The 15,627-nt window shown below is 45.0% G+C and overlaps 1 protein-coding gene across 1 annotated transcript in view; it reads right to left on the bottom strand.

Moving 5' to 3' along the window:
- KCNQ5 (potassium voltage-gated channel subfamily Q member 5) overlaps nucleotides 1–14,482 on the bottom strand; it is a 276,747-nt gene extending 262,265 nt beyond the window's left edge. Inside the window, exon 1 of the mRNA XM_035109615.3 lies at nucleotides 12,524–14,482. Coding sequence (XP_034965506.1) covers nucleotides 12,524–12,903 — 380 coding nt within the window. The 5' untranslated portion in view covers nucleotides 12,904–14,482. The remainder of the gene's footprint in view (nucleotides 1–12,523) is intronic.
- Between the last annotated feature and the right edge of the window lie 1,145 nt (nucleotides 14,483–15,627).

The raw sequence follows: 15,627 nt of genomic DNA, 5'->3' as shown, positions 1-15,627 counted from the left end.
GTGAGTTCCTGCCCTGGCCAGCTGCTTTGAGACTGGGGAGTGGAAACAAAATGGGTGAAAGAGGGTTGAGTGATGGGGAAGAGAAGAGAAAGCCCAATTCCACTCCCTGCACAATCCCTTCAGTTGCAAGGGAGTGCTCCTTTGCTATTTAAAAGGAAAGTGGAGAAGGGGACATTTGGTTCAGAGTTCTCTCCTCCCTTTGAAGCCAATTTTTCCCACCTACAGGAGACTTGCCTCAGCCCCTCTGCTAGGCACTTCCCAGACAACAGTGAGTTTCTTCTGAGCTGGCTCCAGCTTTGATTCAAAGGGAAGGTAAAGCAAAGGGGGAGGGATTCTTTCTTTTTTACAAACCACATATTATTTTAATAGATCTACATCTAAATGCCAGTGTTTAAAACTTAGATGTAGCAATGCATTTCCCCTCACTCAACCATTTCCTCTGCAGTTTAGCCATTTCAGATGGACAGAACAGGAAGGGTCCTGTAGCTATTAAACAAAATGGCAAAACTCTCATTAACTGTGGTGGAAAGAGATAATTAGCCCCAAAGGATAATGTGGTAGGGAAAAATAAACTACTGTAATACGCAGTTGAAAAACAATCAAGTAAGAAGTGTTCATTTCTGTCTCATATGACTTGCATATTATAAAAACACATAAAGATGGCAATTGTCTTAAAACGATAAAAATTCCTCTTGCCTTTTTATGTGCTAATGTTTAGTAAGGTGAGTTTTGGAGAAAATTCATACTAAATTACACTGAGAAAAATGTGAGTCATTGTTCCAGCTCATGATGGTCCTTAATTTAGCTTCAAAACAAGAGCGATGAAGTACTAAAGCAATGCATTTGTGAGAAAAAGATCTCTTGTGATGGTGTTAAACTTGGAGTTTAGGTTTTAATGATTCACAGGGCTTTTTTTCAGCCAGAACTCACTGGAACCTCTCAGGTGGGCCCCATTGCTATTCTAAGAGAATGAAGAAGGTGTTCATGGTGAGTTCCAGCACCTTTTTTTCTAGAAAAATAGCACTGATGATTTGTTAGGCTGTTATTAGCTGTTGTTTCCCAGATCTCTCTTGGTACATTGGATGGGTGAGGCATCCAATGTACCAACTGGTCTGATTTTGTGGACTCTTTTTGAGGGCTAAAGAAGTAACATAAATTGTCTCCTTTCATCTTGCTGCTTCCTCTATATTCAACTCTTTGATTCTAGAGAAATCAAACTATCCGAGTCTATGTCAGTAACTTCATGCAGGAGAAACAAAATTAAAAAAAAATCCTTCCAGTAGCACCTTAGAGACCAACTAAGTCTGTCATTGGTATGAGCTTCCGTGTGCATGCACACTTCTTCAGAGCCTACAAAATTTTCATGAAACAAAGCTTCAAATAAAAGTTAACCAGTTAGAAAAGACCACAACATTGAATGGCAACTCTTTTCAAAGACTGAGAGAAGCTGATATGCATTGGAACAATTGGTGCAGTTGTACTACAATCATTTTTAAAGAATTTCCATATAAGTTTGCTCCGGGGAAAAAACCCATTGAATATTTTCAGTTGCCAAAACTGCCATTTGCAATTAAAAATTAAAGCTGCAGCACTCATCCCATGCAGGCAATTATCTAAAGGTAGCTGGCAGTCGCCATTGTTTACAGTGCCACTGCTGTGTCATGACTTCATTAATCTGGGAATTTATATTTTAATAGATTTAGCATTGTCAAATTTATTTTCAGCTAGGCTCATATTTGAATCACACTCACAAATAACAGTAGCAAAAACCCTGCTTTCTTGGCATTCCTCCAAGCTACATCACCATCTAATTTTTGAAGCGCTATAGTCCAACAGAACAAAATCATTACAGGTGACAAAAGTTTTTGCATAAAAAATTTGTACTGGAACTGCTAGAAACACTAATTAACATATAGCTACCAACTTCAATAAGTCGCATCTTATTCTACATTCCCAGTAAATACAGCATCTCTAGAAGACGTATAGCATGAGTTACAGGTAGGTAGCCATGTTGGTCTGACGTATATATACTGAGATATATACTGATGTACAGTATAGCATGTACATCCCTGAAACTTGATATAAATTCATCCTTCGCATGTATTCACTACAAAGGCTATTCTTAAAACAGCTAGTGCAAAACATCCAAGCAGTTGGATGTTTGCACTAGTAACTCAGTATTCCACAAAGGGAATACACATACCATACATCTGCAAAATTCAATCATAACTACTCACAGAACAAATTGAACTTCAGGGGTAGCATCCTGGGCTTCACTGTAAGGTTAGGAACAGAAGCATAAACTCCACCCCTGAAGGACCCTCCCCTTCAAGTCCTGTCCTACTCCAGCATAACTTTCATTTTATTGAAAGGTGCACCTCTTTGTCAAGCGATGGAGTGCAGTGTGGATTTTAAGACTGTTTTACTTTTGTTCCTGCCACCATCTCAATTCCGTTGGCAATGCCAATGTTTAGTTGGTTGATGTTTCATTGTTTCAGATTTAAACACACTATTCATTATGACTTTTAGTGAATATATAATCCACACTGGGACCCTTGGGTGCTCTAGATACCTGCAATAGGTAGGTATGTTCCTACTTAAGAGCCTATTAAATTGTGTTCTGAGGCTGCTCAGTGGAACCTACTCCTGAATAAACATCCACAGGCTTGCAACTGAGTGTACAGAATAATGCAAATCTCCTTAGGCATCTTAAGACTGATTTGTTGAGTAATAAAAGTTTGATTAGTATATTACAGTAAAACTGTGTTTAGTAATTACTACCATTACTGAGGGACTCATATGTTGAATATGTACAACTGTGTAATTCAGGCGGGTGCTATTCAAGCTCTTAATGATCAAAACAATTTATCACTACAGGTGATGTATTCAGCATCAGGGGAATAAAGTAGTTTGTTGAAAGTCCAGTGAAGGAAACGCATGAGGAACAGACAGCAAAAACTAATTCTTCAGTTTGCAAATATCCAAAATTTGGATCACTACTAAGACTTTTCCTTATCTTTTAAAGACATTTGAACAGTCCTCTCAATCTTTAATGAGAGTTTTAGAGCCTAGCCTCTCTCTCGCTATACATTTATTTTCCCCTAAGTTCCTTTCAATCACTTCAAAAATTTAAAAGGCTACTTTCCAAGCAAGATCTAGCATAAACAAGTAAGATTTATACAATAAAGGAAAGCTACTGAAATTGAGAATTCGGGGAGAGGGAGCGCACCTTGAAAATCCATGCAATCTGCTGACTGCCCCAACAAAAGTTTATACTGGTTTTAATGTGCATTCATTCAGAAACCATGAATAAAGAATCTAAAGATAGCCAAGGAGACAAAACTGTTGCAGGAGACTGAGTGAGTGAACAAGCAAACAAACATGAATCTAAGTGAATGAATAGATGTGCCAGAGATGCAATATACTCATGCAGAGATATTTAAAGCCCAAGGGAGGGGAAAACATTTGCTTCCGATCATTCTCTCAATTAGAACTTTTCTGCTCTTCCTGTTTTTTTCCTTTTCGCCCTACGGATGATACCAAGCCAGACTCCATAAAATGGATTCCTAAATGAAGCCGTGAATTAGCTTTCAAAATACCTTGCAAAACTCCTCTTTCATGTGTTCCTGAGCTTTGTTCCAAAGGGCTAACAACTATATTGATACTATACACAATCAAGTTCCTAACTTCAGAATGCTTCAGATTGTCAGTGCTTTGTCTGACAGTTGAGCCAAATATATATATAGACGGATCACACAGATCACACATTTGCAGTCGACATTAAGCACAAAAAAAAGATAGAACTACCATTTTTTAAATTTCAGGCTCCCAGTCACTAGCACATGTAAAAGCTGTACTTGACTCTTAAAACATTCAGAAAGTGTTGGGAGGGGTGGGGGAAAGCACAACTTAATTTCTCTTAATTTAATTTCCCTGTACAGCTATCATTCCTTTCGGTAGGAATTGCATAGAACATGTTATACCATTCCAGTCAGAATAATGATCCATGCATCCAACCCAGAAGTAAAATACTAACACTAGGATAATGGAATAACTATAACCTATGGCTCTGTGGTTAAACCACAGAGTCTAGGGTTTGCTGATCAGAAGGTCGTCGGTTCGAATCCCTGCAACGGGGTGAGCTCCCGTTGCTCGGTCCCAGCTCCTGCCCACCTAGCAGTTCGAAAGCACATCAAAGTGCAAGTAGATAAATAGGGACTGCTCTGGCGGGAAGGTAAACGGCGTTTCCGTGCGCTGCTCTGGTTCACCAGAAGCAGCTTTGTCATGCTGGCCACATGACCCGAAAGCTGTCTGCGGACAAACGCCGGCTCCCTCGGTCTATAGAGCGAGATGAGCGCCGCAACCCCAGAGTCGGACACAACTGGACCTGATGGTCAGGGGCGCCTTTACCTTTACCTTAATGGCTAATGTTAGAAATTGTCAGGTAGAATAATCACAATAAAACCTTCAAGGAAGGAAGGAAACCCCAACACTCCCAACCTATGGCTCTCTCACATAAAAAGTTGCTTTGGAGAAGGTGTTATAAATTGGGGTTTGCAGACAATTCAGGAATATCACAAATCCCTAGGTAGTGCAGGATATCTCTGAGGCGTTTGGGGCTTGTCAGAGGCAAAGTCTTTCCCCCTTCTCTTTCCTTTTTCCTTATGTATTGTGTCTTTTTAGATTGTAAGCCTGAGGGCAGGGAGCACACTACTAATGATTTTTCCAAGTACTGTACATCTGAGAGACTTTTTAGCTAAAGCTGAATGCCTTAAGTAAACAAAGCAGGATCCTACAAGCCAGGTATGAGTACACTCTGACCTGCGAATCTTTGCTGAAGAAGAATTGTCGAAACAGGGCCTTGTCCTGATTTTTACTGGAATTTATCTTTATTTGCCTTCAATACTGGGATTGATTCCTATTTAAACTCCTCACACAAATAAAACCTTGTGAAGATTTATTTGAAATCCATTTTTCTTCTGGCCTGAGTTCTTGCAATTTACTGTTTATTTCTGGACTTTACCAAGAACTCCAATTTCTACTGCAATTCAACATGGCCAAATGGTCTGTCACTTTTGCATATACTACGCAAGACAGAGAACAAATTCTTGGTTCTTTACCATCTCTAATGAGTGATTCCACAACTCAACCTGATAATGACTGGAATAGTCTTTCCAATATTATAAAAAGGGAAACCAGATATGGATTACACGCTACTATCATAGCAGATTACATCAAAGCACAAAGAGTACCCAGGGGTCTAGGTATCCAGAAGACACCTACACTATTTCAACAACAAGAAGAATTTAAACATAAATGGATCTCGATCTTGAACTGCTGTTCCTTTGACCTAATGACTTTAATCACCGAGTATGCTGTGAAGGAGACCCACCGTTTAGAACAAGACATCTCTAAGATGACTGAGGAACTACAGAAGAAGTGTAATTCTGACATTTACAATATACAGTTTAGCAAGATAGAATCAGAATTAAAAATCTACGAAGAAAAGATCAAATCCGAAAAATAAGGAAATTTGATCGGGATAGGAAAGACTACGAACAAGATCATGTATACCCATGGATGAATCCTTCAAAGACATCTAGACGTTACACCAAACCCCCCTGCGAAACATCGTCCAGTAGCACTGAATTCTCAGACTACAGCAACTCAAAACTACGACACAAACTTGGGCTCAACCCCGACAATACTCTCTGAGATCGTATTCGTCAACCCAATCCCGCTCACAGGATTTTCCTTCCCGCCGCCGATTCCGGAAATGTCCTTAGTCGTAAATCTTTCTGACCGGACGCCGAGTGCTGATGAAGAAAGAATATTAAATCGAGGCCTTAGTTTTGTTCCCACTCCTAAATATGATTCATTTCAAACCAAAGTGAATCTATTTTAATTGATTCGACTCATCAAATTGAGATGTTTCTTTGACGACACTCCCCTTCACAAGCAACAACTCAGCTCCCGTTCCACCTGTGGACAATGCATGTTTGAACGTATTTTATCAGCTTATACTGGAGGACATCGCGAAAATGGAAAAACAAAGACCACCCAAACATCAAAAGAACATCACAGCCTATGAACAACAATTAATACACAATCTGGCCAATGACACCAACATCATCATAAAGCCCGCTGATGAAGGAGGTGCGATAGTAATTCTTAACTCATATGATTACTTAAATGAAATCGACAGACAATTATGCAATACCTCTTTCTACAAACCTCTAAACAAGGATCCAACTGAGGACATATCATGGATAATACGTATGGTTTTATCCGAAGCCATCATGCTGCATTACATTGATTCAAAAACTGCAAAGTTCTTACTTAATCCTTTTCCATGCACTCCAGTATTTTACATACTTCCTAAGATCCACAAATCCTTAGAGAAACCACCAGGCAGACCTATCGTGTCTGGTATCGAGTCATTATAGGAACCACTGTGTAAATATATTGAACAATTCCTTCACCCTTTTGCAACCGACACCTTGTCCTATATAAAGGACACAAAGACATTTATCAGAACAATTGAGAACAAAGTGATACCAGCATCAGCATGCTTACTTACTCTGGACGTAGAATCCCTCTACACGAATGTTCCCTTGCCCGAAGTTAGACAGATCATAAAGGAACTTTTGGAGTCAAGAACTGTGAGGGAGCCTCCCACTCATTTTCTCATTGATATACTTGACGTTATACTGGATCATAATTACTTTAAACATTTGGATCAGTTTTACTTACAGGTGAAAGGGGTAGCCATGGGCTCGGCGTGCGCACCTTCCATCGCCAACATATACATGATAGATTTTTTTTTAAAGCACATCTTGAGCGACACCAACCCGTTTAAATAACATGTCCTCCAATATTACCGTTATATTGATGATCTTTTCATGATTATAGAAGATCGCCATTCTGCTGGGGACTTTTTACAACGGATTAATAACAGAGACCCACATATTCGCTTGTCGAGCAACATTCACGATGAACAAGTCAACATCACAGTGATCCAGGCAACAGCAAAAAATGTATCTGCTGAAATCAAAAGCAATTCTCCAAACTTACCATTATGCTATGGTGGGATGATAGGGGAAGGGTGAGCAAAACCTAGAGTGAAGAGAGGGAGTGGAGGAAGAGCTCCATTGTGACTGACAGGTCTAGCTTGCAAACAGAAAGAATTATTTTACTGGTGCTCTCCAATTCCAGTACTTTGCGGAGGGATATCAGCTTTCCAAGGTATATCTCTAAACAATAGAGTAAGGAGCAGGGAGGGAACCATTGCTCTCACAGCTTCCCAACACAGTGGGTCATTGCCACTTATTGAGAGGGGAGGCGTGAGGGGCTTCCAATGGTGAGTAGCGGTGGAGCCAATCCAACACTGCCAGGTGCCACACCAAGCTCCCCTCTTGGAAAGTGACAGCCACCCATTGTACCTGGAAGCCAGGAGAGCAATAGTGCAGCAGCCCACCAGCTACTTCTGCCTCTAAGCTAAAGGAAGACCCCAGGACAGGGAGAGAGGGAAAGGGAACTTTCTTTGGTAATTGAAAGCCCTACCATGCAATCAGAGGGAGCGATTTTACATGGAAAGTGAACCCTTTTTAGTTCTTTCCACTCTGAAATCAACTTTAAAGTTCCTGGCACAAAACTCCCTGGACCTATTTCTCTGCAATGTGGCCAATTCTTACCCAGAAGCTAATTCCTCATGTCTGCAATTTTCAGGCCACTTGGCCACAAAATAAAAAGGTAGACTGATTCCTTGTGTACACACCTTGAAAAACAGTGATCCTTCTGAAATTTAGCATGTATCATTATCTTGGGGGGGGGGAACTCAGCCTGCAAATTTCATCCAATTCTGGCCGAAAAGAATAATAAACAACTTATTGGGGGGGGGTATGATGTTCCTGAGTTTTGCAAAAACAAACCCGCCTGCCCCCACCCCGCCTTTAATCCTATGATGCTGCCAAGGACAAAGACAAACCCTATGTCCCTCCCCCGCTTGCAACATTTTGCTCTAAGCCACAAACATTTTTTTCCCTGGAGAGTGGCAGTGCTGGGTGCAATTGATGCCATCTTGTACAGAGAGGGAGGGGTGTGTGGAAAAGGCATGTGGGGAGGGGGGAGGGGAGAGTGCTGCTTGTGCGCACTGTCATCTGGTCAGCATCTCAAATGTACACACCTGGACTTTACGATGAATTGAACTAGGCTACAGTCAGATCAATGCTGGCTTGGAGGGAAACACATCAAATAGCAGTATTTCATAAGAAACTACAGAGTACCTTTGGATTGTGGCTAAAGTCATGTGCACATGGATCCAGCAATGGAAGTGCACTAGAGCCAAAGAGTAAGCAGGCACAGCCAGCCAATGGTATGGACAGGAAAAAACTGCACTTAGTCTCCCATATACAGTTACAGCTAACTACAGGTGCAGATGCTCTGTTCCAAACTCACTTTAAAACACACACAGAAACAGAGAGAGAGAGAGAGAGATCAAACAGCAACTACACTACATTGGTACCTTGAGTTACAAACACCCCAGGTTACAAACTCCGCTAACCTGGAAGAGTTACCTCGAGTTGAGAACTTTGCCCCAGGATGAGAATGGAAATTGTGTGCTGGCGGTGCAGCGGCAGCAGGAGGCCCCCATTAGCGAAAGCACACTTCTAGTTAAGAACAGATTCAGGTTAAGAACGGACCTCTGGAACGAATTAAGTTCGTAACTAGAGGTACCACTGTACTATGAAAGGTATGTGTGGAAAGGCCTTTACTTCTATCAAAAGGGAGGGAAAGTTAAAGCTACTCTCCCCCCTTGCAAGAGTGAAGTCAAATGGAAAAATGGAGCGGATTCCAAAACTGCAACTACCACCCTTCTGAATTTTGGAAGGATTCATGCCCTCAGAAGGGGCAACCTTTCTTGTAAACTTCAGCTAATTCTGACAACAAATAAATTAAGTTGTATACAGCCTCCAAATGGGTCTGAGCTGGATCAGGCTGTTTTATAAACACCAAACTGGGGTCCAAACTGAGTCTTGTAATCAGTGCATGCATCTAGTTATAAGGTGGTTAGTTTGCTGCACTGGGCTAGAGGATGCCTTTCTTCGCACACACATATGCAAATTGAGATTAAAAAGATCTAAGAACTCTTATGTCCTGTTATCAGGGGATATAGGACTAAGTCTCTTCTTCCAAAGGGTTGTATGCTACCTAGCACACTCTTAGCTGTTCATCCTGACAAGAGTTTAAGAAAGAGCTGTGGATGAAAATACTTTAGGTGAATTCAAAGATCAGAAATAATGTTTGTAACACCTGCTGATATTGTTGGCTGCTGCAATTCTTTTGTTTCTCTGTTGTTCTACAGAAGCCTGCAGGTTCACGGTCCAGGCCCAACATATTTCAAAAGCAAAAAGCAGCTCAGTGGGGCTACTAGCTATTCCGCCCAACTGCTTTCTGCAACTGTAAAATAATTGGCTTTCAGAGCAATACTGTCTCAGACAGTGGAAGCAGAACATAAACATCATAGCTAGCCGCCACTGATAGCCTTAAAGGTAAAGGTAAAGGGACCCCTGACCATTAGGTCCAGTCGTGACCGACTCTGGGGTTGCGGCGCTTATCTTGCTTTATTGGCCGAGGGAGCCGGTGTACAGCTTCCAGGTCATGTGGCCAGCATGACAAAGCCGCTTCTGGCTTTACCTTCCCACCGGAGTGGTACCTATTTATCTACTTGCACTTTGACGTGCTTTTGAACTGCTAGGTTGCCAGGAGCTGGGACCGAGCAACGGGAGCTCACCCCGTCTCAGGGATTCGAACGGCCAACCTTCTGATCGGCAAGCCCTAGGCTCTGTGGTTTAACCCACAGTGCCACCCATGTCCCGACATTGATAGCCTTACCCTCCATTAATTTGCCTAATATTCTTTTGAAGCCACCCAAGTTGGTGGACATCGCTACTTCTTGCAGGAGCAAATTCCATCGCTGAACTATGTGTTGTGTGACAGCGTGAAGAAGTATTTTATTTTGATTGTCCTCAATCTTCCAGCTTCCAGATCAACTGGATGTCCCAGAGTTATGTTATGAGCAAGGATGAAAATCTTTTCTCTATTCACTTTCTCCACACCACACATAATTGCATACACCTCGATCGTGATCCCTCTTTACTTGCCCTTTCTCTAAATGAGAAAGTCCTTAATGTTGTAACTTGCCTCCTTGCCCTTTTCTGACTCCTTCCCAGTTCCACAATATCCTTTTCGAAATGAGGTGACCAGAACTATAGCGCAGTATTGCATGTGCAATACAACCGATTTGTATAAAGACACTATAATATTGGCAGTTTTATTTCAAATTCCTTTCATAATGACCCATAGCACACAATTTCCCTTTCTCCATGGCTGCTACACACTGGGTCAATATCTTTCTCAAGCTGTCCACTACAATCCCAAGGTTTTGTTCCTGGTCAATTACCCCCAGTTCAGTCCCCATGAGTGTATTTGTGTATGGAGGGGGGGAAGTGTTTTGCCTTGACACGAAAAACTTTACACTTGTTTCTACTTAATCACATTTGCCATTTCACTGCTCATTTTGGAAGGATTCTGTAGATATCATATGCAAATTTGGCTATCTCACTGCTCACCCCTAACCCTGTTGCACTGAATGGATGCAGAAATCATGTAATGCAATGTATAAGAAAGTGAACTGTTATGACCTGGGAAATCCACAATTCAAATCACATCTTGGCCATTAACCAGCTAGGTAGCTTTATGCAAGCACTGTTATGAGAACTGATGGGGCATAGTGGCTAGGAGACTGCACTGCTAATCTGCAAGTGTGTGCTCCATGAACTTGCAAGTTGGCCTCAGGCAAACCTCAGTCACCCCACCCTCACCTGCAATACAATAATATTCACCTCACTGCTAAGGATTGTGTAAGGATTACAACCAGATAATGCATGTGAAGTGCTTTGAACACTTGAAAGTTCAAGTGCAATATAGAAGTATTCAGCACTATTCTTTCGGCCTCAGACCCCAGTCTGCAAAATGGGGAAAGTACCAGTAATAGTGGTCTACTTTACAGGGCTATTGAAACCTTGAAGTACTTCGAAGACTTGGATGTTCTATGTAAGTGCTATTATTGTAAATGAAAGGAAGTGTGATGCACTGTGCGCAATCAGAGTGCTGCATAATGACTGCAAGAACATAGTTTTTAAACACAATCTTTCTTTTTCCTCAAAACCTCCCTTATGCCTGTACGGTTGCTTTTGTCATAGTTATGGATTTTACAGCCATTCTATAACTCCACAATTTCCAATGGAAAACTGCTTTCTTAGAGCCATTCCACAAACCCATTATGGATCATTCTTAAATCACTTCAGATTTCTCCCCTTTGGACTCATTTGCAGCATGCATGCATCATTATTGGTTCCACCTCTGCATTATAGAGAGCCAGTATGTCCTACCTTTCCACCCCGACATTCCAAAAAAGTTCAGTTTGTTCCACCCTTGGGGAAAGCTTATGGCATTACATGCCATAATCATATTGTCGCCTATTGCACCTTTCAGCACTTCTCAAAAGGGAAGAGACTGTGCAGCTTAGAACATAGCAATTCAGACCCTCATTTGCCCCCCGCCAGTGAACCTGGCAGTGCCAGAAAATATTGCCATATGTCCAATATTTTCAACTACAGAACATCTGGTATCATCATATATCAATTAACCTGAAATAATTGGTCCCCACCATAACGTTCACCTTCAGGTTTCCGCAGGTACAGTCATTTAAGTGAGGCTGTTCATCCTTCTACTATAACCACAATTAGAAGGGATTAAAGCAGGCTCTCTAAGGGCACTTTCACACATGATGCATACAGTCTAGCCACATGTATGTCTTCCTTGGAAGTAAGCCACTCTGCATTCAACAGACTTGCTTCCAGGTAAGTGTGTAAAGCCTTACATAGTCTTGGATTTATTGCAGTTTTTGTGCCTTAATTTGGAAGCTGGCTAGGGTGTGCATTTGGCTTTCATGTTTCTCTGCCCAGTTTCCTACTTCAAATGAAAGGCATCCACATGTGTGGACAGGGAGCTTTTAATGGCATGATGTGTGAGAAGAACCCAAAGAGTGAGAAAATGTATATGGAGAACGTTTTAGGTGCAACCAGCTTTTTCTTTTTCTTGCAATAAAGAGTGGGCTAACAATACAAAACAAAATGCTTTAAATAAACATTTAAAATCCCAAGTGGAGTCATCCAGAGTAGATGATGCCTCACTTTGAGACAACACCACATCTGGGCAGCGCGCAAAGGCTGCTCATTGCAGAGAACCGTCGCCAAGGCAGTCCAGCAACATCCCACCGCGATAGAACCCACCGCACGTCCGCACCCCCTCAAACGCCCCCCCACGGGCGCGCGCACCGGCCAGATGGGCGCCCCTCCCTCCCAGGTGGCCCTATCAACAGCCCCCTGAGCGCGCGAGCGCGAGCGCAGCTGCCCACCTCGCACCCCCACCCCCGCCGTCCCGCGGTGCTACTACTCACACGAACGCGTGGTAGATAAACGCCCAGCCGCGGGGTCTCTCGAGCACGTTGTAGAGATAGTTTTGCAGCCTCCTGTACTTGGCGTTCCGCCGGTAGCTCGGGTTGCTGCTGTAGGAGAGCGGCTTCCCCAGCAGGCTCATCCGGGCTCCTCGTTTCTTGCCTCGCCGGCTCTCCCGCAAGCCGCCGAGCCCGCCGCCGGTGCCCAAGAGGAGCAAGCCGTCCCCTCGCGAGGGCGCCGAGTTCAGGAGCACCCTGCTCCGGCCAGACTCCACATCCTTCATGCCGCTGCCACCGCCGCGACACCCCGCCGTGCTGCTCTTCAGCCAGAGCCCGGCGGAGCCGCCCTCCTTGTCGTCTCCTCGGCTGTGGCTGCGGGGCATGGCATCACGGCGGGGGCAAAAGCGGCGGCGGCGGCGGCAGCAGCAGCAGCAACAGCGGGTCCCCGCTTGGCTGGAGGGCGGAGGCCAGCAGCTTCCTCCGGGCGCTGAGGAGGCGACCAGGAGAAGGCGGGAGAAAAGAGACTGGGGCGGCTGCAGGAGCCTCGCGCTCTCCCCACAGCTCCCGCCGAGCAGGAAGGGGGCAGGCAGAGCCGTGGGGGCCACCTTGCCACACGCAGCACGCAGCAGGCAGCGCCGAGGCTTCTGCGAGGCGAGGCGAGAAAAAGCGACGGCTCCTTTCAGGCGCGTCCGCTCTCTTGAAGCTCCGGCTCGCTCGCTTCGTTTACCCCCACGAACCGCTTCACCTCCTCAAATGCCGCCTTTAAAACAAAAACAAAAAAACACCGTATGAAACTTTGGAGTAAAAGCGAGCGCCTGCGAAGCAACAGAGCGCCGCTCGGCTTTCCGAGCGAGAGAGAGGGGCGCATCCACAAATAACACGAGGAGAGCGAGTTGCTGCTTTGGAGGAGGAGGGAGGGAGGGAGGGAGAGGAACGAAGGAGGGGGGTGGCGAGCCCAGAGAAAGAGAGAGAGAGAAGTCTGCTGCTGTCTTGATTTATAGAAATTGGAAAAAGACGACGGCGAGGAGGGGGGGAAGCCGGGCAGCCTTGGAGAGAGGCAAACTCCCGCCGAAGGCTCCTGCGGCTGCCACCTTGGCTTGTCAGCACACTTTGCAGGGTGAGCGCTTCTTAGGCGGGCGGGCGGGCAGACAAGCAAGCTGTTGCTCTCAGTCCAAGCGCAAGAGAAAGTCGCCGCCACATAAAACGGACGATAGCAGAAAGTCGGAGGAGGCACCCAGACGCGCCCTCGGCTTCCTGGGCCAAATGAGCATCAGCAATGTGTGCGTGTGCGAGAGAGAGAGAGGCGCAGCTCGCCGCAATTACGCCATAAGGAAATCTCCGCCGGAAAGTCATAAAGCGGCCTCAAGAGTTAAGCCCAGTAGCAGCAGCTCCTGGCGGCGGCGGCTCCATCGAAAGGCACCGTACTCTGTACATGCATCTGTTAAGTTTTAACGCCTCTCTCTCTGGCGGGTTTTCATTGCTGCTCGTCCTTGTTAAGAACGCCGCGCCGCTCAATAAGCGCCCCTTCAGCTTGGCATGCTTCGCCTGGCTCCCTCGAGACGACGAAGCGGCCCCGTCTTGGGAAGAGAGCAGAGCCGGCGTCGACCTGAGTGCAAAATAAATCCACCAGGGCGGGGAAGGGACGCCCTCCTTCGGCGCTTGCAAACTCGCGCCAAGTTGCAGGAAGTTTGCCCGGCCCCACATGCAAAGCGAAGTTGCGGGTGGAAGAGGACCGGCGAGGCCGCCCGACGTGAGCAGGAGGGAGCGAGCGAAGGGAAGGGAGGGGGAAGCTTCCGCTGCTAAGAAGGTAGCGGCTGCCTCTCTTTGGCTACCTTCGCGGAGCAGCGCCCGCGATAAGCGCTGCCGCTTCTTCCCTCGCTCATTGTGGCGCGCATTTAAGGAGCAGGTGGCGACTCCTCGGGGCTGGAGGAGGCATCCCTCCCCTTCACTGAGATCCCCTCCAATGCCAGAAGAAACACCACGTCCCCAGGGCCGCCCTCCGCCGCCGCCTCCTCTCTCTCGCTCCGAGGCAGCGCGACGCGCGGTTGGCGGGAGACGCGCTCCCACGTGACTCCCAGGAACTTAGCCACGACGCTGCCGTGGGCAAGTTGGGTCGCTTCCTCGCCTCAGTCCCTTTCTCCCGCAAAAGGGAGCCGTGAGGAAGGGTAAGTGGCCTGGGAGGAAACTGCGTGGGTGGTTTAAATCCAGAGAAGTACAGGTGTGGCACAGGTAAAAGATCATGAAACCCCAGGTGCAAATCAAGGTCCTCGACGTTTACATTGTGTTTCTGCCCCTTCCTTTCCAGCACTTGCCTTTCTCTAGCAAATTCTTTACTTCCTGTAGCTTAGAGCTTGCTTTTTCTTTTTCTCTGTTCTTTTTTGCTGCTGAAGCTCAGCGTGACATTCATTTCCAATTTGAACTGCACCCAGCCTTGCCATCTACACGCAGGCAAGCTTGCTTTGGAAAGAAAACAGGTCAGGAAAGGATGCTGTGTGACAAGAAGTGTAGCATGGAGGAAGAATGATGAGCCTCTCTGAACGTGTAACCTCCATCATCGCTGCCACTCTTTCAGAGTAAGATCCTTCACTCTTCAGTGTTCACCTTTGAGCGCTGTTTGCTTTATTGTCAAGATCATAAAAAGTAAACTGGAAAAGGGCTGGGACCCATTGAGGAAGCTCTTGATGTCCATTTTTAAATTTAACTTGTTGGAGTGCTTTGTTTTGTTTTGTTTTGTTGGCTATTGCAAGGAATGCATTAAGCCATATTAGCCGCCACATCTGTATGTGTATGCAATGGTTTGTACCGTTCAGTTCCATACCTGAGTGGAAGGAAAAGTGTCATATTTTTAATGCACTTAGGATATGTTCACATTACTGCTTACTCTGCATCCAGTGTTCTCCAGCTGCTTGTTTTGAAGTTGCATCCACACATCTTTGGCCACAATCTGTATCACCATTGTAGTCTATTGATAAATACTGCTGTTTGATGTGTTTTTCCTCAAACTGGCTTCAGTCTGACTAAAAAACAAGCTACATTCATTTTTTACTTCAGAATGGTGATGGACATTTGAGACAGCTGTGCATGTGTGGATGGCAGCTTCATGAATA

The sequence above is a fragment of the Zootoca vivipara genome, chromosome 3 (genome assembly GCF_965207765.1).
Source record: "Zootoca vivipara chromosome 3, rZooViv2.hap1.1, whole genome shotgun sequence".
NCBI lineage: Eukaryota > Metazoa > Chordata > Lepidosauria > Squamata > Lacertidae > Zootoca > Zootoca vivipara.
Note: the sequence above shows the minus strand (reverse complement) of the source record. Positions and strands in the feature narration are given on the sequence as shown.